The following is a 27051-nucleotide window of genomic DNA, read 5'->3' on the forward strand; positions in this document are numbered from 1 at the left end:
GTTTAGATAGAATTGTTTAAAAAATAACTACGTTTGTTTATTTAGAAAAATACGTTGGTCATTTCCATAACTAGACCAAACCATTGTTTCCTCACCAGTTTAGTACATCAGTTTTTCGAAAAAAAAAATAGTTTTTTTCGTCTTATACAAATCACCAGTGGACTATTACTTTTATTCACCAGTATGAGTTTAAAACTTGAATCTATCGAAACAGATGAACTTAGGTAAATACTTCATAATAATACACACTCACGCCTTTTATCCACGAAGGGATAGGCAGAGGCGCAACTGACGCACCCATCCCTCGTGTGTATTCCGTCCCATGGTGTGATAGGCGGCGAGCCTATTGCAATATCGGGTACAAATTCCAGACTCGGGATTAGTCGAACCCAAGACCTCAGTACTGCAATCGTATCGCAACAATTACGCCATTGAGGCAGTAATAATAATAATAGTATCGTGTAATTGTTTTACTGCTAAGCACGAGTCTTCTCAACTGGTACACATCCTACATCTTTAAAATAAGTAGGTGCCTACTAGTGTTGCCAGACGTCCCGTATTTTAGGCACATTTTTAAATGTCCCGGCGGTACAGACTCGGTCCCGTCAATCGATCGATCTACTATTGACAAGTACTCACGCACGTACGACTCGGTTTTTAATAAATTTAATAAAAAGCGAGTTGATACCTGTTTTAATTATGATTATAATTGTATTGATTGAGATATTGAGAATATTAAAACTGACTCGATCCTCGGAAAAATATATAAAAAAAAAATATGTCACAAAATAATTTTGTTTCTTATTTGTCCCGGGTAAAAAAATAATGTCACGTATTTTTTTCCCATTAAAGCATTTGTCCCTTACAGACTGAAAAAAAATCTGGCAACCCTAGTACCTACAATAATGTTCGAGACATGACGGTTTCCTCATATATCTTCCAGAGATATAATCTTCATCTGGCTTTACAACATTCTTTTGTATTTTGTGTTGCATTATTTAATTTGTTGACGCTGTAGCAATGGTTAATTGTGTTACAACACACTAGTGTCAGATGTGTCGTGATGTGTAAGTGTGAACGCGTCTTAAGTCTCATTGCCATGTGCACCGGCGCGTTCATTGTGCAACTGTATAACCTGTTACTATACACATAAGGTGTCATGTTGCTCGTATGCATGTCACACGACACCTATGATACGTTATATGATGAAATGTATTCATGTAATAAAGCTGATGGATCGGATTGTCCGTGCGTTGTCTTTTGATCTGTTTTGGACTAGTTTTGATTGGTTTGTGAATGCGATTAGTTTTATTACATAAGAATGATTTAAGTATTCAGGCCTTAGAGTAAGCAATGGGAATGTCTCTCTATAAACAGACGTGGTGTGAAGCTTATGTTAACGATTTTGAAGACCGAGGAAGCGGAGTCGAATTCCGTACTATGATTTGTTTGATCTATAAGTATGCATCTATTTTAAATGTAGGTGTATTGGCATTGAAAGCATACCATTTGATATCAATACAATACCTGTACCTCAGTCAGGTGCGACTTTTTTATATTTCATGTACCAAATTCCAATCACATAATTTCGTAACTTCTAAAATCATAAAAAACGATTCGACCTTGACTTAATGTTAGTACCTCACAATTGACCATAAAAAGATTTGATGGTGTCCACACATCTTCAACATTACCATAAATATCATTACCAATCGTAATATTAACCATCAGTTTTGTAATAAAACCAATACATGCTATAGCGTTGATAATTTTTAATTACTTATTTAAAATTCAACACGCCCACACATATATATGTACGACAAGGTTGTGTGCTCGGGGAGCAACGGTTTCACGATGTTGTTAAACGATTAATTAATGTGTATTTTGGAGGACTTTAAGGTTCGAAAGCCTTGTACTATATCAATGAAACATAAGCCTTTTTGGTGGAAAGGTGAGGCAAAAGCACCCCTATTGCCTCTACGTTTGGACGATAATTTCGAAAATTCTTTCTTTCTTCTTTCTGATATTAATGTATGTATACCAGTGTGAACCTGCTTGACTATATTAGTATTGGTGAAAATTATTTTGTTTTAAAAGAAATGTTTGCAAAGCCATATTTGTATTATATATTTTTTTTATGGAAACCATTAAAATCGCTAATTTTTAAAAACAAATAATAAAAATATTATTGTTATTTCTGTTGTTCTCAAATATAATCTGCCATCGCCGATCTACATTAATGTATACTTTATTCCTACCCAAAAATAAAGTCGATATTTCCTTAAACATTAAAGTCAGCAATAAGTTTAATGATTTTAGATTTTATTACCCATACGATTGAGTTTGTTTTTAATCGTTCTCGGTCAGTGTAAGCCGGCGACATCTCCGCGCGGTCCGGCATCGGTTTACCCGATTACGTACACATGCAGCGCAAACCATGCGATTGCAGCGATAAAATGCAGCTCTTTATGTTTCTAATATAACAGGTGTTTGCTGAATTTAGCAGCTGCAAAATTTTGACAGCTTGCTTCGTGTTTGTTATAGGAATTTATGTGGGTTTTGTTCTAAACGTTATTGCGTCACCGGAACCTAATGTAACAGAAGTTATTGTCATTATTCCCGTGGGGCTAGATAGAGGATTATTAGTACACCGTGTTGTGATAGAGAATGAAACTTATTATTTCGAAAAAATTCACTACCCGTGACAAAAACTTCGCTATAGTTTTGATCAGTTCATAGTCTACGCTCAATTTCATCCAAACGTGTTTAGTGATTGATGTCTGAGTTTAATAAATAAACATCTTTCCAAGTTTGAGCATTTATACTAAGAGTGATAAGTAAGATAATGTAAAGCAAATCATCCAGGCCAAAATGACTTCTATTGCTTTCTCAAATCAAACTTAAGTTATCAGAAAACAGTGTGAAAACGAGCCTTCGTGCGAGGAGGTCGTCCTCTTCGATGACGTAATGATTAATGGTAAAAGTGTTGCTAAACCATTCAGCTTGTAACTTGCGTGAAACCTTGATAATAAACGAAGGCCGCGAACCTTTGCACGCCGCTCCGTGACCACCTTTCATAGAGATTGTTGGTGTTTAGCGAAATAACACGGTTTTGAATTGGAATTGTTGTGTATGGGTGTGCCGTTAGGCTGGACTGTGCTGGGTAAGTATTGGTCATTTTGTAAGAATGCTGGGATTCCCATAGAGTGTCAAAATAAATATGTCAAAATACTACTTCCCTCTTCAATCAAAATTGCTTATTAATTTGTGTAGAGATATAATGAATTAATGAATGGTTCAGGCCTAATCTTCAAAGTAATATTTGTATTTACATCAAACACTAACTTAATAAGAAACATACCTTAAACGTAAGTGTTTCGCGTTCCGGGATCAGCCTGCGTATATCCGGTTCCAACAGGCCTGCATAATTGTGTCGACTGCCGATAGATAATCATCTCTCGACAATCGATGTTCTATTGGACCCCACTCCATTTAACATCAAGTGCAGTGGAGTCACATTGTCGTGTCCGTATAAATATACGAATAATCTTGCAAAGCATTATCTCCGTTTATCCATAAGACAATGAACAGCTGTGTAAACTCTTGCTATTTTTGTAAGTATCATGGGCATTTAGTTTCCGAGTCGGCAGGCTGTATCGTTCTTATATTATCTTCATATATTGTACACTACGTAGCGAAAATTAGTCTTTCAATAAAAAATTGTGGCAGACATTATCATAATCTTACTTTTATATATGCGAATGTTTGTGAGCATTTTTGGATTTCTGGATGTTTGTTAGAAGTAAACATGGAAACAGCTGAACCTATTTGAATGATATTTGGCCCACGGATAAAACAAGTCCTGGATTAACACATAGGCTAATTTGTATTCCGGTAATTTACTGCTATGGGAAATAATGGGATTGCAAATTATTTTTTAAATAAATGGCGCTAACGTCGTTTTAGTGATGCTATATCAAAACATTGCAGGTGTAGTGAATCTTCTCATTTATACTTATATCCGTTACTGAAGCAAGCGTCTTCTTAACGAGATAAGTTAGATGATTCTGAGCACTTTTAATTTCCATCTGTTCAAACTCTGTTTGAATTCTCAACAGTTTTACCTGTTGAACAATCTTCAGATCAGCAGTTTTATAGAAACTACAAGTGAAGTAATTTTTTATAGGGCATATAAATATTCAAAGACTTTCTTTTACGATCGTTTAATCAATCAGTTTCCTCCATATTGTTTTATGTGATGATTCTTGATCGAAACCGCGTTGATGAATTAGTTTTCGTATGTTCACCTCATAAATTGACTTTCTCACGATTTGCATAACCTTGTTTAGTTATTCGAAGTTTTTTTTTCTCTAGAAGTTCTGTTTAATAATTGTTATTAATTGTCTATGTTGAATTGGTTTTTGTATTGCTGTATGTAATGTTATCAATTGATTCGTAATTTTATGTCGATTATAATTATAGCTATCTATATAACACACAAAACGAGTGGTCTTTTTACGATCATTTATTAAATTTCAAAGCATCCAGAAGCTTCTTTTTTACTTTTAAAATAAGTACATATATTTTTTCATATAAATACGAGTTTGTAATGACTACATAATCTCGTAAATTTGTTTTATGTACGAGAATCTAGAGCACCTGTTTGGTCGATTGTTTCTTCCCAAGAGTTTCTGCATCGATAATTATTACACGCCATTACACAACAGCAATTCACACCGGCAAATTAATTGTTCGACATAAACAATCGCATAACCCTGACTTTCACGCGGCTTCGTTCGGGAACCGGTCGAGCGACACGATAAATTCGACGTCGATCGAAAAAAAATGCGAACTTCGATCAACTTGTTCGATAATGGAGGTTGACATAATATCGCGACCTTGCGACACTTCCCTGTCGCTGTGTCGACATTCGATATTGTTTTGTGCTAAATCGACTAAGTGAATGCACCGAGACTGTTGATAAGAACATTGGTAAGAAAAATTAGATTAATTCTAATGTCTGATTGCAGAATTAGCTGTTGATTACTATTTCAATTTTGGAAGATTTAATATAAATTATAAATATTGGAATTAGTGATGTTATGCAAAATAGATGATTGTATTTTTGGTGTTAAATATTAATAATCGATATTATTTTAGATTTTAAATGGAAAGTATCACCTTTATATGTAATTATTAATTTTACACCAGTCCAATATTTCCCACGGTTTTATTTATCGTTAACAACATTCGTTTTCATTTCCACAATAATTTCGTTTAAATTTATGTTTATGTGCAAGGTCACCTCGTTTATTAATTTATGAAAAATGATTTATAATTATTGTTACCATGGCGATTGTTGGACACCAGAGTTTCTTTTTATTATATCAACATGACATTCATAAAATATGTCCGTAAGTCACATTGCTGATCTAGACAAAGTTGAGACCCGACTACACCTGATGGTAAGCAAAGTGAGGAGAGGTGATGCCGCTCGCCAGGCGACACTGTGTTGACCTATTTGAACCGGATTATACTCAGGCTGATCCGAGAACGCGGCAGACATGTGGCCAGCTATGGCGGGTTATACTTTGTGTACTGTGGTGGCTATCCGGGCGGATATTAAATATATCCTACTACCAGCAATAAATGTGGTAATTGGTTTATCAAGTAGGCAACTGGTGTTAGGAACTATTATATCAGTAGCTAAAGATGAGAGTGATCAATTAGTATTAGTAGTTGTGCCACTAAGTGATCGTTCAAACTAATGTAAATTGGAGTATGTTAATTCGCTTTTAATTATCTTTTTTTTTTGTAGTCTCTTACTTTGTTAGCATTGCAACATAATGATTGCGACTGGCATTAGTTGTATCCTTCTCGCCGATCTCATCGTCAATTAAGTGTCATCACTTTATAAAAACAATAGAACACAAGTAACAAAGACTAGTTTTTTAATTACTGAATAGCCAGGCATTATAACATCTCAATGTAACTTAGGTTTACGTCAAATCCCACAGATCCGTTTAGGCAACCTTTGTCTCACAGTACCTTGATAATAACAAAAGCTAATTTAACGTCTACTGTGTACGTGATAGAGTGCAAATTGGCACGTGGTTCAGTGAAAGTAATTCGCTCTACATTACCAGAGGCTCGTTGAAATATACGATCAGTTTTATGGGTCGAGAACGGTCCGCGCCGACGAGCGTGCGTTAAAGTTTAAAAGGACATTTGATTTGCTAGATTTTTTACTTTAGTTCGTTTCGTGGTTTACGTGAAAATGGTAATTGGGTTGACTATTTATGTACTTCTTGACAAGGGTAAAACTGGTATAAATCTGAGTTTACAAGTACAGATAATTTGATCTTTTGATTTGATTCAGACAGCAATAAAATGCATTGGTTGTAGCAAAATAAATGGCAATTATTCATGTATGTCTCATATCGTCTCCAATCTCAGAATTCATACCATTATAATTTCTTTTAGTTATTTCTATATTCATGCTTCCCCAGGCATGCAAACAACAAAATACACAGATCAAAACACAACGTTTCCCTTTCGATCCAAACTTGCCGACGAGCCGTGATTCGTGAACCATTGTAGTCCATTCACGCGTCGACGGGCACAGCGACTTCCTCTAAAACATTCACAGCATCCAAACACTCTTGTTTTTGCTCAACATTATTGTGTAGTTTCATAGAAAAAATTATAATAAAAACAGCGCATTGAGTTAATAATGTTTTTGATGCTTCAGCACCGTTCCGAACGTTGCGTCGCTTTGTTAATATTTCTTGTATTATATTTTTTTGGAGTCACCCTCCTCTCAAAAAGACGACCTAAATTTTGTATATTTATAAAATGAAATTATTTAACACCATCGCCAACTCAAGTGTTTAATACAACTTTTATTCATTAATTCTAATACAATAAATTGCTTTCAAAATATCTTGCATCATAATTTCCTCTGAAACGTCTTCACACCGAACATTACCGTTTTCTTAAGTTAACTTTATCAGCTCTTATCAGTTAAGAGTTTACCCAAAATCGATAGTATTTACCTATATTTCTGACAATTACATGAGTTATTTTTCAAAGTCTGCAAGGTTTAACTCCTCGAATTTGTCATCTGGATTACAGATATGTTCTAGTTTGTGTTCAAGCACTTGTCCACCTGCCCGGTAAAGTTTCATAACTATGTGTGGACACGGGACGAACCGTGTGCGGATTTAATTAAAAGTTTGAAGTAGTGACTAATACTTGTAGTTATTATTCAACGTAAATGTTGAGATCTCAGTTAGTACTTAGTAGTGCTATTTGGATCGTAAAATCGGTTAAGAAATATTATAGTGTTGTATCTTGTAGGTCTATAAAATTTGTGTCACTTTTAAACTAGTGGTTAAACATACGATTTATGTTATAGTTTTGTAACTGAACTAAAGATGTTACATCTTTTTTTATACAAGCACGTCCAAGTGATTCCACTGCACTTGATGGTAAGTAGGGTGGATGTCAATAGGATGTCAACTGCTGAGAGATGACTACCCTTCGGAAGTTGAGACAATTATGCCCTCTTGTATGAAGCGGATATACATAGGCTGATCCCGGAACGCGACACTCTTACGTGGGTCACTATGGCGGGTTTTGTTATCTTGTGTACGGTGGTCGCTATCCGGGCGCATATACAATATATCCACCAGCAAAGACCTATCCAATTGTTTCAAATAAACTTAAGTACAATATATTGATTATACATTTGTTACCATTCGCCATTAAATCAACAATATTATATGCCATGTGTGTTATTAAAAACTAGTTTAATCTAGTGACTTCATATTTTAAATCCCACGTAAACAAAACAAATCTTACAAATCGAATTATCAAGTAACACTACCAATGTTGGCAAATAGAACATCCAATCTCGACGTCTGAACATACATTGCCTTCAATTCGAAAAAGGTAACATTTACTGTGCGGGATCCTTCGAGCCGGATCTTGACATTTAACGTAAGAAGTTTTGATCCCGCCGCTTAGATGGGATTAACTATTTATCCCGGGTTTCCTGTAAAACGTATACACGATGTATTTATCGTTCGTGGTTTGCTGTGTTTTCTTTTGATGGTATTAAAACTAACAAGGGATTTTGTTTATACTTTAAATAGAGAGTATAATGAGAAGTATGGTATTAAGCAAATAAACGACGTTAACGATGCTATATCAGCATTAATCCCACGCATTAATTTAATAAACGACGAGAGACGCAACGTAAGGGCATCAAATCCCAAAATTAAACATTTGTAAGGAACAAAAAAGACATCAGGGCCCTTATTCTGTATGATAGTGTAAACGCATCATTAAACACATCATTAAACATAATACACAAAAATAGATTTTATTTATTCAAAGGAAATTAATTATAACGCCATAGTTACTACGCGGACCACTTGACAGATGGTTTTGAAATAAACAAACAAACTTTCTACTAATATGTAGATCAAAGAGTGGAAATTTTCAAACTTGACAAACAGACATCAGTTCCGCTCGAACGCATTAATATCTATAATAAATCTGAAAGTGTACGATTTGTGCGTTTCTCGCTTGGTAAAGTTTTAGAACTAGATTGTTAGGCGGATTTACGTTTTGTATGAATATTCAATACTTCAAACGTCCGCTTCGTGATTTATGAAATGTGGTCAGATGCTTGTGACGAAATTGCTAAAGTCCTAAATACGACAAAGTTGTGGGAAAATTTTAGTTTTGATATCAATACGTTAATTCGATATTGCATATTCTAATTTGATGAAACACCGGGACATATTCTATCCGCCACTTTTATTAAAGTCCTTTTTTCGTATTATGAATCCATAGTTGTTGAAATATGGTATTCTTAGTAACCTTCTTAATTCCTATCAATTTGACGATAAAAGCATGTTGATTTGTTGTATTTTATAATAATTACAATAATTTAAATTTAAAGATTATTTAAAGTCTAAAATAAGTCTCTTTTGATTTTTTCGTTAAAGCAATTTAGGCTTACAGTTATCCATTAGACGTTACTGTAAACCTACGATTAGATTATTTTGTCGATCCGAAAATCAATATCGGGGATTAATAAGAAATTTATCATCTATCTCAGCTTGGACGAATAAAAGTCTATTATGTTTTTTTACCTATCTTGTTGATGAGGATTAAAACATGATGGAATGTTGAAGATTTAACAATATTTTTACAATTGTATTTTTTCTTGCCCAGCTAGCCGTGTTTTTACCTCTATATAGGGTAGTAATATAATTTACTAGATATAAGCTCTATCAAATTTTGGAGCGTTACGGTCCTTTCCAATCTATAGAACTAATTCTATCTCAGTGTCGTATTGGCTCTAACAGATGTAACTAGAATTCCAGAAATCTGCGTTGGAGAAATCTTATCAATTATGATGGCGGAAGTCTGTAAAATAGTGGACTATTGGAACATATTTCCAATTTATCTCTCATTGTCGTATTGGTTACAATAGATAGTAGTCTGGAATCCTACAAAGCAGCGTTGTGGATCGTAGAAATCTTAGGTATCATGATCGGGGAAGTTCCTTGTGAAATGGTCGGATATTTATTAGCTAGGCAACTGCTTGGCTATGCCTCTGGCATTGTTTCAGTCCATGGGCGTCAGATGCTGCTTACCATCAGGTGAACCGTTTGCTCGTTTGCCTACTAAGGCAATAAAAAAAAAACTAGATAAATATGAATTGTAGGTATAACAAACTCATTGTAAATTCCGCATATTCGTCAGTTTTTCAACCACAATAACAATGGTGTTTTGTATCCACGCACATAGACTTGTGATTCATCACGAGGATTTTTAAACGTATTGTGATCTTAATTGTTCGCTAGTTTAGTCGTTTATTTTTCAAACGTACTACCTTAATATGTTCTAATGTCCAGGTGGTTAGCTGTACAGTTAGTATTTGGGAAAAATACTCTATAGTCGCGGCGTTTTTTATAAGAGAAAAATGATCAACTTTTGCGCCGGTCTCTGCAGACAAACAAGATATCAGAATCATCGACGTCTCACTCTATCTTCAAACTATCTACTAACTTTTATCTTCATGGTCATTTGATCAAACCCCCCAGTAAAAATAAAACATAGCTAATAAGCATAAATTATCGTATTTTCCATACATAATGGCGACTAAGTAATTTTATATAATGAAAAAAGGAAAATTTTACCCTGCAACGGGTCTGTTCAAGTCAAATACGTATTACAATAATTGGCCATCTCATTACCCGTTGACATTTCGCCCACAATGCAAACTAACGATGAACAATGTTATTAAGGTATTACATGTTTTCTATTAGCCTTAAAGACGTATGTTCGTGGGCGGAATGTTGCGTGAACAGATTTGATTTTGGACCTTATAGACGGATTTATGTCAAGTTTTTTGTTTCGGGTAATTTTTAGGACATTAAAATCTTTTAACTTCCCAATGCGGTTAATGTGCATTAATAAGAAATAATCCCTTGCCGTAAATCCGAATTCATCGTTAGTCGTTAATCATCAGCCATAAGAAATCCACTGCTGAATATAGACCACTCACAACATGATATATTATCCTTAAATAAACAAAGACTCTATTTTATATACAAAGACTTAAAAACAACCAAACTAATTTCGATGAAATTTGATATGGGATTAGTTTAATACCATGAAAACGATGGGTTATTTATCTAGGGAAAACTCTTTCGGGAAAGCCGCGAGCAAAAGCTAGTCACATTTATATAAGTGTTAGCTTATGATCGCAGGCCAGACCTCGTAGAATTCATTTTAGCCCACAATTTTTGGGATTCATGTTTACTCCATAGGAAATGTCATCAAAATCGATTAAATGCTCAAAACTAAAGGGTACTTTAGCATTTAAACTGAGTCATTCGAAGGTTGCTGATACAGGTCATGTCTTTCTATTTTAAGTACCAGGCGAACATAAATTTGAATATACCTATAATACTTGTATGAGCATAAATAAATATGATAAGTAATAAAATATAATAAGTAATTTAAAATATTAATAAATATACCTTAAAACAACGTAGAATAAACACCAACAAACTCGTAACACAACAAACTGACGTTAAACATTTACAAATTCTTCCAGAGACGGGAAGTTTAGTAATTCTGAACTCGCACAGATCGCGAGCGAAGTTGCTCAACGTAGCAATTGCTCGAAATAATCGCCGCCGAGCCACGCAACCCTTTTAATAGGCTTAGTGCCGCGTATTAATTAAAATACCACAAATCTGTGGAGAATTCTAGTAATCCAATTCGTTGATAGTCAGTACGGCTGGCCCGTTGTTAAACGAATTTGTGCCACGGATGAGTTGCGTTTATTCAAATTATAAAGGTTTCCAAACAATCTGAGGTAATTGTTATTGTATTATACTGAGTTGATGTGATGAAAATTTAATTTGTTTATTAATTAATTAATTGGTTTATTTAACTGGTGATAGGTCGCTCGTTTGTAAGAGTCCACCTGAATAGGTACTATGTCTATTTCTGCCGCTAAGCAGCAATGTATAGTCATTTTATTGTTTATGGTCGGTCGTGTCGCTTACCATCAGGCGAACGGCAAGCTTACCTCGTTATTCAAAGATAGACAAAGAAATGATTTTTTTATCATTCATGAGAAAAGAAATAGTCACTTGTTTGATAGTAAGCGTCATACTTGCTTTTATAGCAACGTCACCATGAAGTTCAAATATACCTCAGAAGTATTGCTCTTAATTAAATATGTAAAGCATAGCAGGTGGCTATCTTATGTTAAGGTTGTGTCAAATCCTAAAAGTACTATCTGACTACTTCAGAAATATTATTATGGAGAATCATTAATCAAGTATGAAACCTCTTTAACAGAAATTAATGTAATCTCCCTTTTCTCTTATTCTCTCTATAAATATGTATACATAAAATACTCCAAATTTATAGTTAACTACGAAACCTGGAACCATCGACCCGAGCCAATAAGCTAATGAAGCCCATCTCGGCTTCCAAAGCTCTCCTATCGGTAACTATATATTCATCCGTTTAGTTCAATCCGGCAGTCGGTGCTAGCGTGTTAGTTACTCCGATCTCAATTAGATCCATTTGAATTAATTATGAGTTGAATTTTAACCCTTATTTACAGTGTTAATTGAATTAAGAATATCTAAGTCGATTTTCGGAATTAGGGCTTTGTGAAGATTTGTTTGCGGGTTGGAAATTTTACGGTGATTTAAGAAACTGTAATCTATTTTTTTTATACGAAAAGCAAGCTGATCTTCACATGGTAAGTGTGACGACTGCAAAATGCTCATAAACACCATCGAAGATTTGAATTACAAAGTCAAATTTCATATAGGCTAATAACACAGGCTACAATATCTTTCTAACCAGAACACAACAGTGTTTGTGCTATGTTGTATGGCGTCAAAAATAGATAATGCGGTGATATTTAACCAGCAGGATTCTCGCATATAAGAATATAAACCATCTATCTATGTTATTACGTGATAATAGCATGAGCGCACGTAACACAAAACAAGAGTAACTAACTAGTAAACGCACCAATAAACGTCACAACCGTATCCAATAATGTCAACACGCAATATATCGCAATTACTCCCATATTCACCGTTGGCCTTTTAATGGCCAAAATGGCACTTTACGGCATGAACTAATGGCCATGCCGGCACACTCTGAACGCTCGTATCGATCCGTTTATGGGAGCGATTCGTAACGCGGTCGTCGATACAATTACGGTTTACGGCTTTCCACACGTGTGTACGACGTTAATTGCGGTCTTTTTTGTAGGAGTATTGCTAATAAAGAATAGGAGTGATAGCTGGAATGACTGTTAGGTATTGGATGGAAATAAATATTTTATACATTCCTCGTGTAAATGAGCGTTTGCAGAGCATCGAAGTGCGCATCAACTTTGTTACACGAAGGCGACTTTATAGTCCAAGTAACTCTTTAAAATCTATTATTTTTTTAGAATAATATAACCAAAACGTACCAGTACTAAAAGTGATAAAAAAAACAATGTGCGAACACTCCCAAACTGTTACCATACTGTGACTCAAGTGATACCATGGAAGCAATTTAGGCTCGCGCCTACAGTACTCCAGCGGTTTGTAAAGTGTGACCAGTGGCCAAAGTGGCGAAGTCCGAGTCGCGATTAGTGCTTGTAGGCGAGGAAGAGGATAGATGTTGCTCTTGCACTGGCATGAGGATCGGTGACATAGGCGGCGTTTTGCTCGAAGCCGCCAAGTTCACCAGATATTGGTTCTGCCAGAGACCTGGATACGGGTGAGTCCTGATTTGAATATGGAATTGATAACCATGGTGTCTTTTAGGGTGACGTGATCGGTTTGGTTAGTAGTATGTAAATTTTGATTTAGGGCTAATCAATTTTAAAATATGTATTACTTGAAATATTTGTACTTCAAAAGGTTGTTTTGTTATTTCTTTTTGTTGGCATTTCTAAAGATTTTGCTTATAGATTACCGACACAAATATTGACTTATTACTAATATTTTATATTTACATTTTCTTCACCGCTTTCTTCGTTTCCAAGTAAACATTTATAATTATTATTGTTTTGTTGATCCTTTCACTTCGTGTTGATGTTACCAAGAAGTTGACGGTATGGGCTAAATTCCTAAAACAACCAAACTTTCCGAAAGTTAAGACAATGTCGAACTAAGGAAACGAAAGGAATTATTTATTCGTACTGGGAACGCTGGAATTTATCGTGAACTTTAAGGTCAAAGGGTTTTGGGACATGTAAATACTGGACATAATGAGATTTAACATCTCACGTCTAAGGATGGCGAGCGCAGTGGAATACCAAACAATACTTTGTAATTCAAGGTTGGGGGGTGTTCCTACTGTTTATGGGCAGCCGTGTCGCTAACCATCAGGCAAATGGCAAGATCGTCTCGTCATTCAATGCAAAAAAAAATATGCTGATAATTTATGTCATCAGGGACCGTATTCTCATACGTTTTTTTGTTTTCTGTTTCCGTCAATAATTGTACAAGGGCATCTTGTCTTGAAGTCGTCACCAGGTTTGGTATTCGGTAGTTCATACGATATGTATCCTATATTTATATTAGGTGGAGTAAAAGACAGTTGTATATTAATATTAAAAGACCTGAAAAGTATAGTTGTTAACTACAAACGCCCTAATTTAAATAAATTTGAACCTTAATTCGGAATGCGTAGTCACTAAAATACCTATTCTCAGTAAGGATAATTTATATATCTATAGCGAATGTCAGCAAAAGTCTATCAACACCAGCAAAAGGCAATCCATTTCCACTTTAAGAAAAGTTTATAAACCCATAGGTCTGTAAGAAACAGAAGGTAACTACGCGAGTTACTCCTGCAAACGTGTTCAAAGCTAACTAACAAATTGCAATTTCATTTTCCATTGCAAAGTTCTCACGCCATCTAAAGGAAACTTGCAAACTTATCAAACTTATTGAAGGTGTGAGTCTCGACAACTTTTATACATTCTTAATTAACTGTCTTGTAGCATCCAGTTTTACAATTTGAATGTAATATTTTTAGCTATTATACAAAATGGTATTTGAGGAAATACGTTAAGAATAGAAGATAGTTTACACGGATTATTGGGTTTCAGTTTATCAACTATTAGAATGTTCTTAAACTTTAAGCTGTAATTTAAACTCTGTCTCTCCTCATCAGTTCATTGACATGTCTCCAAGTCAAAGTAAATAGGAGATGTCAAAGTATCATCATATCGCACGAGTAAGCTGAAATCGTGTAAGTCGGGAGTCGAGTGTCGCGTCCCACATTCCCCTTATCGAGATCCATCCCGGCCTCTCGCGTTCGTGTCCTGTCCCGGCCACTTCTGGACATGTGCCAGGGAAAGCTGCTGATGTAGACACGAATGTTCTCGAAAACGTTACGTGTTATTAGCGATGTATGGAAATTGAATTGCGATTTTAAGAATTGCGCATTTTTTTATTGGGTCAACTGATTGGAGTGCCATCGGACAGTTTCGTTTAAAGTAAATTTTACTCTTACTTTTGCTTAGATTATGTCGTTTGTGTTGTAGTAATTTTTATGGCCTAAACTTTAGCGATGTATTTGCTGTGGCATTTCTTATGGATTTTACTTTAGCGATGTTTGTGTTTGTCACGTCTTACGACTCTTACTTTAACTGATACTTTTACACTTCTTAAAACTGGCCTTATATTGTGAAAGCAGCTCTTATGACTTTAGCAGATAGGTTTACAGTTCTTAGAACTGACTGTATGTTGTAAAATAGGTTGTATGTTTTTCGAAATAGCTTGTTAACTGAATATAAGGCCTGGGTTAAATTGACACGTTGAGCGGATAGTCTGGCGATTAAATTAAATAGATAAACTGTACTAACTACTTCTTAGTAGAACTTTGCTGTTTGTTTGATGGCTTAATCATAGTCTGCTTTATCTTATTTAATAAATGATCACATTAATATACACACCATTGTGTATCGTGATAATACACTAGCTTTTGCTCGCTTCTCCGCCCGTGTCAAAAAGCTTTTCCGGGATAAAAGTCCGGTTTTATATTTTCCTATAGCACTCAGAAGTAATGTAACCTGTTAATGAAAACTAATTTGAAAATCGGTTTAGCATGTAGTTCATGCGAGTAGCGCGTTCAAACGAACAAACTGTTTAACTTTATATATTAGTATAGATATGGAATAATTGAATATAAATTCACTGACACCGATTGATTCAGCAATATCCTTTTAATAAAGAGTATTAATATTTTTGAAGAAATATGAACGCAACCTCCTCATAGTGACTGCATAGCTTTCTTCTAAAAACAAAATACTGTAAGCTCTGTCTTCTTTCATGCTTTCGTGTAATTACTAATAAAAACTAACTACGTTTATATACGATAATTTATTATTATATCAATTTTAAAAAAGATTAAGTTTCACCTAAGTTTCTACATAGCAACATAATATTATCGAAGTTAACCTCCCACGGTTGTATGAGTTAATCGTGCAGGCAAACGTTACTTCAAGGTTATAATACCAATTCAGTAAGCATTGACATCACAAACAACATACACTTGTGTACAGTGCGTAATTATAAAAATTGCTAATACTTATACAAAAAGTAATTACTCTAAACGTCTTGACCATCGAAATACACTACGTACTAAATCTAGCGTAACGCTCATCATGTTCAACTGAAGTGTACTGCAATCCATTCAAACTAACTTTAGTATAGTGTCAATATTGACAGCTTGTGGTTGTGTACGAAAGTAAAATGGCATTTTACTTATACTCTGCTTAAAGCGCTTTAGCACTGCATGTTTAAAGTTTGGTTAGACGATTGATGTTTTAGCGTTGCAGCGAACTTTAGTTCTAACTCCCGATTTTGAGCAAATAGTTTACTTATATGGACGTTTGTGTCTATAGAATACGTCATAGTCGTGACATAAAAATATTCAATACTCGGCTTAACACAATAAGTATTTATGTTATTTTTTTGGAAATATTTATTTTTTCTCTTTTTACCAAACGCTAAACGTAATTTCGCGTTGACAATTCTAAGATTTCATGCTGTTCCTGATATTGTATGTGATAAAAATCCATGTAAACGGATGTTGGTGTTAAATGTGACTTTGTGTATATAAAACTAGCTTTTGCCTTCGTTTCTGCCCGCGCGAAAAATAAATATTGAAATAAACAAACTCTTTAGTTTTCTTAACTCTCTTACTCTATTAGTATAGTTAGGCACTAAGGGATCGCTGTAATTTCCCTGTGAATTTTTAACATCGCTTATTTTCAATTCATTGTTATTTAGATTCAAAGCTTAATTAATTAAAAAATTATTTTATTTTCAAATAAATTAAGTATCGCATTTTACCTTCTTGTAGAGTGAGAGATAGAGAGTAACCACTGACAATCACGGGAGCGCAAAATGTTTGTATGCTAATCTTCCCAATATTCGCTAAATATCGTCTTAGAACTCCTTGCAATAATAACTAATAATTATTTTTCAGTGTCACATTTCCCTGCCTTTACATGCGCTCCAGCAACTCTTGCAAGTCAGGATCAGAAGTGGCACGCATATTGCGACATTGACTGAAGCTCCGCGTGTGCCAAAAAAACACAAATCCGTCTGAACCCCGCAACGAAATTAATCAAATATAAAAATAGGGAAAAGTTGAAATATTAATTATCTACTTCCCTCCACAGCAGACGCAGCAATCCGGAGTATATTTTATTTATTTTTTATTTCTTACATAAAATCCGAACGTCCAAAAGCGCAGAATAATTTCTAGAATACATAAATCACACTACCATTGTGCATTTAGTGAAAACGCGGATGATGAAAGCATCAACCCATTTTGTTTTAAAACCGCGCAATCTGGGCCTCGTTGCAGATGCGGACTGGGAACAGTTTCGCGGGGTACGTGGACCCCTTGTTTACTGTAGGGTCGTGTAATTATAGCTATTTATTAGCTACAGACGGATCGGACACTAAATATCTAAGGTACCCATGTTATTGAAATGTATACCTTGTTAACATGTAGCGGTTAACGTGTTGTCCAAGTGTCATGGTACTAAATATGACCATAAGTGATGATTGAAATAAAACTATTTTACGGATTTCATAACAGTTTATACTATAATTTTCTCCCGACGTTTCGAAGACATTGCATTCATTGCCACAGTTGGGGGGTCTCAAAGTCTCTCTCAAAGTCTTCGAAACTTCGGTTTAAAACAACAATCAACAATACACTATCGTATACAGAATTTAATATTAATTCACGACAATTAGTCTTCTTTTTACACAGTAAATTGTCTCCCGCTAATGTGAGCCGAGTCCTGCTCCCTGACACAGCCATTGCCCAGTTTAATAACCTACAATCTTTCGCCGGCACTGGAACTGGGTCGTTTCTGCAGCGGGCGGGCGTATTCAGCCGTATTAATCAAGTCGACTGCACTGAATAGAGCCGCCCACGATCTCTGTCCCCTAGAGGTTGTGGTGGTGAGGCTTTCGATGTTTCCGGGTTTTCCGGTATTTTTCCGGAAACCGGAAAATTATTAATTTATCGTTTGTATTTGTAAATTGATTAATTAGGATTGATAGATAATAAAATTTATTTTGGTAACCAGTTTTTAAAATAATACTAACATGTAGTGATAATTAGAGATATGTTAGATGTTATCTTGATAAGTTTACAATTAGCAGCGAAATCGATTTTTAATTATGCCGTAATCAACTGAATATTATATAGATAAAATACCGTACGACTTTTTTAATTATCAACATTCAACGTAATATTTTCCGGTATTAACCGGTTTCCGGGATATCGATAATGCACTCTTTCCGTCCCTAACGGCAACAAAAGAGGACACTGCGCTCCATTTGACAAATAAAATGAACTTTAGAGTTAAGATACTACTGTTGCTTCAGTCTAGTTGAAAAAAAAAGATTAAAAAATATCTGGACATCCTCTTTGACTAATGACTTTCTATTATACTTAAGTTAATTGTCCGGAAGATATTTTCTCCTATTGTTTTTATGAATGGGAAAAAAATACATTTAAAAAGTACTTATGTCATTGTTTTTCGCTATTATATATAGGTTATGTAAGTTGTATAAAGAATGTTAGCGTATTGTAATGTTAAAAAATATTCATGTTTTAAATTATATATTTTTTACATTACATATAAAGTCTACCAAGCCACTATATACATAGAATCCTTCAAAAGAGTTTAACGCACTCCGACCAAAGGAAATATCCTTTAACGGAATCTTGACAAGTTGTAACAATTTATCTCCTTGCTTATACGCATTTAAAAATAGAATAACTATTTATGCAAATAACAAATATATTATATATATATACTAGTTACCAATTTTGGCGTCGGTGCCTAATAAAAATTAAACATTCTTTTCGTACATTTGTTCATGTATTTATTTATCTAGCTGAACTAGCAAATTTAATGTGAAAAGTTCTGAGATAACAAACTAAAAAAAAAATACAGTCGAATTGAGAACCACCTCCTTTTTTGAAGTCAGTTAAAAAAAGATTCCGACGCGTTCATAATATTTCAACAAAATTCCCACCAAAATGTTTATTTATTTATATTTATTTATTTAATTATAAATGTACATTTATAATCGAACAATACATACAACATATTATATAATCGACGCGACCGTCGATGCGAATGGACGCCGTCAACTCTCCACTGCCGCCAATCCAACGATACAAAACCAAGCCGCAGCTCCGACTAATTTGTCGGCTTTAGCGCCGGGAATTAAATGAGCTAATAAAAAATTATGTCGCCTCCCATCGTAGCGGATAAGCTTAAACGGAATTACTTGAGTGTTTCAGTCGGATGTTTAATAAGCGGTAGAGGGTTAAGTGTTGGCAAATTTTTAATTTGCGTTCTCTTGGGAAGAATCGGTAAGAAGGAACGGAAGAATTTGGGTATTCTATGCGAGTGATGGAAGCTTAGATATATAGGGCGATATTTATCACTACATAGTATAAAACAAAGTCGCTTTCTCTGTCCCTATGTGTGCTTAAATCTTTAAAACTATGCAACGGATTTTGATGCAGTTTTTTTTTAATAGATAGAGTGATTCAAGAGGAAGGTTTATATGTATAATAACATCCATTAAATAGTGGAGAAATATTACACCCGTGCGAAGCCGGGGCGGGTCGCTAGTCTATATATATAAAAATGAATCCCTATTTCCCTTGGTCTCGCCATCACGCGTGAACGGCTGGACCGATTTCACTATTTTTGTTGTTGTTGTTGTGTTTGTTATTGTTATGAGAAGGTTCTTATGAAAGAAAAAAATCAAAAAATTGCGCGGAAAATTATTTATTTAAGAAAACTTAAAGAAAATATTAATTTTATATAACTGTCAATTGTTTGAAATAACTGTCAGCGATTGACAAAATGCGCGCTGCAAATTCATAGTTAAGACGGGACAACGTCTGTCGGGTCAACTAGTTTTATATATAAGAGACGGATTTTATTCTTTATGAATTTTTTTTATCGTCAAATGAAGGGAAAAGGGAGCAAAATTAAATGCGTACGAGCAAAAAGTAACGAAATTCAAAACATGTGACTAATTAGATGAAATTGGTTTGGGTAATGGTATTGTATAAGCTAACTCTATGGTTTTTCCTGTTGCTAATTGTTTGATGTTGTTTACATTAGTGTTGAATAGATCAAATATTTATTATATATAATATAATGGTTACTCACATTTATGGTTAAAGGGTTAATTTTAATATGGAATTCAAATCGATTGGACACTTCATTATAATACTTTCTATAAATTTTCTAACACAAAGGAAATCATGTCCTTTACTGTAAACTTTTCCATACACTCATATTGGTTTTATCACTAATAAACTTTGGAATGGTGTCTCAGTATTACCGCTGAGGAATTTTGTCGACAAGTTTCTATCAAAAATGGCATCTTAACGGGTGACCGAATATCGGACTACCGAAGATATCGATACTAGGACGTTGTTTGTATCCCTAGGCGGTGATATTTTATCGATATTTGCTTTTATGCGCAAAAGTTTTGGTAGTTTTTCTGTATTAGCGTTGGCAGGTAGTTTTTTGTATTTAAGTTAAAACGAAACTAGTTTTCGTATTTTATGGCGGTTTTTTTTTATATTATTAATTTTATCTCGATTTTTGATTTTTTATTTTTTTTTCTAGGGTACTGATCATGAAGGATTTTAGGGTAGAACAACGTCTGTCAAGGCAGCTAAAACAAATACTTTCGCCACTTTAAAACATTTGTTCCTAATATTTTCAATATTGTTATTCCTATGATCTTCAAAAAAACACACGCAAATACAAACATCTTTATTAATCATAAATTGCACAACAGGCTTACAATTTTAACGACAGCTCTGTTACCTTTTTGTGTATATTATCATTCTATAATTAGGTTCTTTGTTACCCCCGAGAAATAGTTTATTTACCCCCGTGGGGGGAGGTAATTACCCCAGGTTAGGAACCCAGGTTTAAGATAGACATATTGACCGCATATGAACTCCGTCTCTTTCTGTGGAAGCGTCAATATTATAAATATACCTACAGCTCAATTCATTCTTTATGTCAGTCGATGGATACGTTAAATATGAGATTCCATAAACAATTCGAAATTCAAAATATTTTCGACGGCTAATGAACAATTTGTTATCAAAATATTGACAAACAAAATGAAGCGCAGTTGGTCCGTTTTAGTTGCGCTGTGCCAATTAATAACGGTACGCTTGCATTTCGAGACTCGGCGATCGCTGACTCCGGCTGTATTTGTATCATGAAATATCGCCCAGCCTCGACGTGTTTACGTTGCGAAATTTGAATTTCGAATGTTGATTTTTTGTTGTTTTCCATCGTAATTAATTGTTTCTGTGTGTGATAGAAGCTGTTACGAATGATTATTTTTTATTTTTTTGTTTTACGGTAGTTATCAATGTTGGGTTAATTAGTGATAGTGTTTAAGGTTGAAAATAGGCTGTCTAAAATAGTAATTTCCTTCTATAAACGACACTCATTTTGATTGACATGGATGACGCGAATTGAGTTCAACATTTGTTATAACTTTTTACCATTACTACATAAGTAGATTATGCATACGATACTCGTACAGTCCATAGTACGTAGCTGGACCTTTTACCATAATACCATAGTTGTAAATGTAAGGTAATTGTGACCAAATTGTATCTATACATACTATAATAACACAAAATCCTTTTTTAAACAGCTAAACGTCACGCGTCGTATTCAAATCCTAGCTGAAAAATATAAACACGTGTCGAAGTTTGTCCGAACATAGCAAACTAATTCCGAAACGCTTCCCAACTGTGGGCATTCAGTTTTGCAGACGTCTGGTGCTTGAATTTCTGACATGCTAACGTTACATACGAGATGGTACTTGTAACTATAACTTATTTTGGAGGGAATTTATTTAACGAAGTTTACAGGTTATTATGTACGAAGTTACCCCACTACACCTGATAGTAAGTGGAGTTGGTACAATAGAATGTCGACTGACGAGAGATGATTACCCCTCGGCAGTCGACACAATTATGCCGGCCTGTTGGGACCGGATATCTAAAGGCTGATTTCTGAACGCGACACACTTACTGCGGACCACTATGGCGGGTTTTAACACCTTGTGTACGGTCGATATAAAATATATCCTACCCCCAGCATATTTTTTTATGTGTAGTTTCTAGTTTCCTTAATGGTTTTATTAACTTTACAGGTTTGTATGTAATATTGGTTATTGTCGGTAACAAATTATCGGTTTATAGACAGTATTATTCGGATAATCTCTATTTAAGTTAAGTTTTCTTGACTTACCGCATTCTTCATATCTCTAATGGTTGACATATTTGGCTTTTTTTATTGTTTATCAATCGCACTGTTTACATAATCTCTAATACAAAGTTCAATAACCTCATCTGTTTATATAACATCAAAAAACTTGCTGCAAACATTTGTTCAAACTTAAACCCTATCAAATTAGTCGCAGCGTTTATTTACATCGACCGGTAAATCACGATCATGTTCCGATTTCTACTCGAGCGTAGCATTATCAATTGATGTTGATGCGAAATCCTACGAGACTGTTTAAGGTGCGGTTCCAAATCCGATTTGCACCTGTATTGTTGAATGTTCAACTATAGTTACTATAGGCACATTGGTTAAAGCTATTTCCATTACCAGACAGTTAGACACCATATTCTACTATTGCAGCTGTGTATACATTTGTATATTTGTCATAATTTCCTTTATCATACATCGTAATGATGTGATATTATATCAAGTAGAACTCTTCACTCTAAAACTGCCAATATGGTACCAATTTTAAGTACTAGTGCAACTTTGATTATTATTGTAGTTATGTCTTCTTAATCACACACAGACACTGACGCCATTCCCGAAGGGGCTAGGCAGAGGTGCAAATGGTGCACCCACTTTCCGCCATGTGTATTCCGTCTCCTGGTGTGATAGTCCCTATCGGCTTATGATACAAATTTCAAACTCCGGGCTGATACTGAGTAGAACCCGAATCAGAGATCAAACCGGAGACCTCAGCACTGTAACTGACTTCGGGCAGTCATCGTCATTAGAAATAGCTGTCTCTATTTAAAAATATACCTAAGCCTTATTAATTCTAAGTCCACATTGACATAGCACCTTAAACGTGGTAAATTGTTGTTTCGCTGAAACTTTCACCCAAGCTCGTGACCGGCCGACGTCCGTGTGTCTTCGCTAAATAGAGGGACACGTCTTCGCTGTATACAATTACAATTTACGACTTTTGTTTGTTCACCTGAGAGGGTTGTGGCTTGTGGCTAAGTGAGTTGACAGACGATGTCTACTAACACTCTCGAATTCTACAATAATATAAAATCTAGTACAGGAATGTAATTGAAATTTTGGACAAGTGAAAATGGGCCAAAACAAGATTGCAAATATAATATATCGTAAGTTTCATGAGAGAGAAGTTTTAGGTAATCAGGTTGGTTTAATTTTGCTTACAAAAGCAATTCACTCTAAATGATTAATTGACATTATTTATGAGTCTCTATGAGGATCTAAATATACGTTGTGATTATTCCATTAAATCAACTGAACTGATCGTTAAATATTAAACATATAGTCACTCAGAATTGATAAAGGAACTACAAACACAGTCTGTTTATAATATAAAAAATATTCAAGTCGTTCCAACAGAAGTTAGTGCAAGTTCGAACAGTGGTCATTGTCAAGGCGTTTGCTTGAACGTCGGTGTTTATAGTCGCTTTGCCACTTTGGGTATTGTTTCTGAGTTGTTACAGCTCAACGTGGCAATAACTACTGTGTTTGTGGAGACAGGTGTTACATTAAACAAATTGCATGTATTAAACGGGGCTGTCATACTGTATTACAAGGAATTAATTCTGTCAAAACGAAAAGTACTTTTGATGGCTCTAAGTTCAAAGGTTTGCTGGTAACTAGTTCTAGTGTTTCGTTAGGTTTTATACAGAATAAACTAAAGTTTTAAGTAGAAATGCTTTTTAAATTGACCGACAAGATAAATGTTGTTAATGACGATCAATACTTCAAACATGGACTTAGAACACTCTTCAAACACTCATTACTTGAGGTTTAGTTTACATTGCGCTTATTATCAAGTGCAGTATATATAGTTTTTATGTGTCGACGATTAAGGTTGAAAATACTGTTTGTATTTTATAATTTTGTCTCCCGCTTTTTTATGGAGGGAAGTGGAAAATATATTTCCAACTCCTTATCCTTATATTTGATTAATTTTGTTGCGGGTTAAGGCTAATTACTGCTCCCAGAGGCTTGCCTAGCTTCGCCGGTCGGTGTCTAATATGCATAGTACTGCTAATACTGGTTCATAGGAGTTGAAGTGGTGAGTGTGAGGACGAGATAGTCTCGTAATGAATGTGCTCAAAGATTACGAATAACGATATTAGCAAACCTGATGCTAAGCGACATGGCTATGTCGCTTCTATTGTTTATGGAGGCCCCATAAACAATAGAAAAATCATACAGATATTTGAATTACAAAGCGTTGTGGTACACTATGTTACGCTCGTCAGTCATCACTCTGAAAGATTAGATGCTTAGTTTCATAATTGCGAGTCCTTCTAACCAGAACACAAAAGTCCGTGCATACTCTTGACTGTGCAAATACATGATAAGATGGGACCTATCGAGACGGACTTTCGCCTACATAAGACGAATAATTATCGTAATGTGCAACGTCATCATTGTAATGGCTGTTTGGTTAACAAGTGTACCAGATTGCCTACTCCACTTCCAAACTTTGTCAACGTCGAGTGAATCTTGCGAAAGAATCGCTTGTACAAAGAATAATATCGCTGAGTTGCGACATTTCATCAGCGCTCGCTCGTGTTACCGTTTTGTGCAACTTTAATGTGTTCGAGATGATTACGGTTGACTTGATGGTGGTACAAAGTGTTTTTAACACAATAATAACCTAAGAAGTGATGAAAATATATTATGTTGGTCTAACGTAACTTTAAATTGTTTATGTTTAGAATTGTCTCATAAATAAATATTCTAGCATACATGAACAATGTCCGGATTACTCAATGCTTTACCACCGAAATCACCAATCAAGCATATAATTTGTACTCGGTAAAAATAAGCTAATGTAATTTAGAATCTATCATCTAACCTTCACGTTTCTCTTTTGTCCGCAGCTTCTCGCAGAAGGTAGACGAGGAGGAGGGGGGCGGCGGGGTGGCTCTCCATCCACCAGACGGTTTCTACACGCACCAGCACTCGATCCACGCGCACCATGCACCCACCGCGGAGCCGGACCGCGGGTACATGGACGGCAACCGTTACGTTACCTCCGTGCACCGACCTATGCCTGGTGAGTTTTGAAGAGTCGTGTAATTTATCTCTATGGTTGATGAAGCGGAGAATATTTTCCATGATCAGGTAGGAAAGAACCCTTTGGAATATTCGACGCAAATTGAAAATCCGAGTAACTGATCTATTACTGTATCGCAAAGCTCACAAAAATTGGAGATGGTGGTGGATAAACGGTGGAAGGCAGATCAGTGGAAAATAAACACTGCAACTGACAATGGTAGAAAACAGTTTTATCATTAATTGTAATTAACGCTATTGTAATTAGCGCTAGATACCATTCATGTAAAATCGCTCTATAAATACGTCTGTAGCAGTATTAGTTATGCCTAATTGTATGAAAAATCTATCAATAGATATTCCACTAAAAACTACTACATAGGGCAGGATCTTCGTGCCTTTATCGTGCTACAATATAGCGTCAGACTCATTTTGAACCACATTACGGTAACATTAACATCAAACTCCACCCATTCCAGCTTTGAACCACTCGAACTCGTCATGTTCGTCGACATCGAACGCGTCGACGGGCGCAGGACTGTGCGCGCAGCAGGAACCCGCCCGCCACTGTACATCGCCGCGCCGCCGGAGGGCTTCGGCCTCGCCGTTCACAACAACAGGTATTGTATTTGAAACCTTCAGTTCTTACTTGGAGATCATACTGCGGATGGGCAAACAGTTGGTTGGTGGATAGATTCTAAAACTTATGGAGGTTTTGTCGAAGGTTCTTAGTTTGAATCGCATTCGACTTTACTGGTTTGAGGATTCTATCAGAGAAACTGCATCTGGTAAAGTGGGATTTGCGCAGCTTCCAGACATATATCATTCTGAAATATTCGGCTTTATTCGACTGCCTGGCTGCCTTTGGGAGAGTACTGATGCCGATGGAAAAAGATATAATATAATAAGTTTACATTCCCCACGCGAAATAGCTGACTTTTGAGTATATTATGTGTTGTAAATAATATAATATGTTATAGTCTGTTTCATAAGTCAAGTAAGTTGGGATATCGGTTAAAATAAAAAAAAATGTTATTATGATTTTTGTTGAATTTTGGTGTGAGATAAAATGGATATCCAAGAAAACTGAGGTATCTTCTACTAGATTCTAATTGTATAAGTATAATAAAAACCAATATGACCGATGGTAATCGCTACTGGTAGTTATGAACAATAACAGCTTTACCTAGAACTTGAGTAAGTAAGCACTACATTGCGCACAAGGGGGGGATAGGGAGGATGCCTGTTATAAAGTAGTGCGGGATACCGCCACCGTGTCGCTCGTCGCTTAGCGTGTTTCGTAGCTTCGCCATTATAGTTTTGGATTCCTTGGAGGGGTGATTAATTGACGATAGCAACTGTCCCTGGTACAAAAGATCTTCCTTGTATAACAATTTGTAAATTTCACTCATACGAATATTCAACAACGATCAATTTATATCAACTACATGAATACGAATGCAATTACTCATACTCTTGGATCGTATCCAAGAGGGAATTAAATCAATGATTAATGAGTCAAAGGAGGTGGTGGGTGGTCATTAAGATCTCACTTAATGCACAAGATCGATGGTGCACTT

General features: G+C 35.3%; 1 protein-coding gene across 1 annotated transcript in view; it reads left to right on the forward strand.

Moving 5' to 3' along the window:
- LOC115456051 (IQ motif and SEC7 domain-containing protein 2) overlaps window positions 1-27051 on the forward strand; it is a 226513-nt gene that overhangs the window by 176125 nt on the left and 23337 nt on the right. Inside the window, 3 exon segments of the mRNA XM_030184911.2 lie at window positions 25297-25472; window positions 25951-26031; window positions 26034-26091. Coding sequence (XP_030040771.2) covers window positions 25297-25472; window positions 25951-26031; window positions 26034-26091 — 315 coding nt within the window.

This window comes from Manduca sexta, chromosome 3 (assembly GCF_014839805.1).
Source record: "Manduca sexta isolate Smith_Timp_Sample1 chromosome 3, JHU_Msex_v1.0, whole genome shotgun sequence".
Lineage (NCBI taxonomy): Eukaryota > Metazoa > Arthropoda > Insecta > Lepidoptera > Sphingidae > Manduca > Manduca sexta.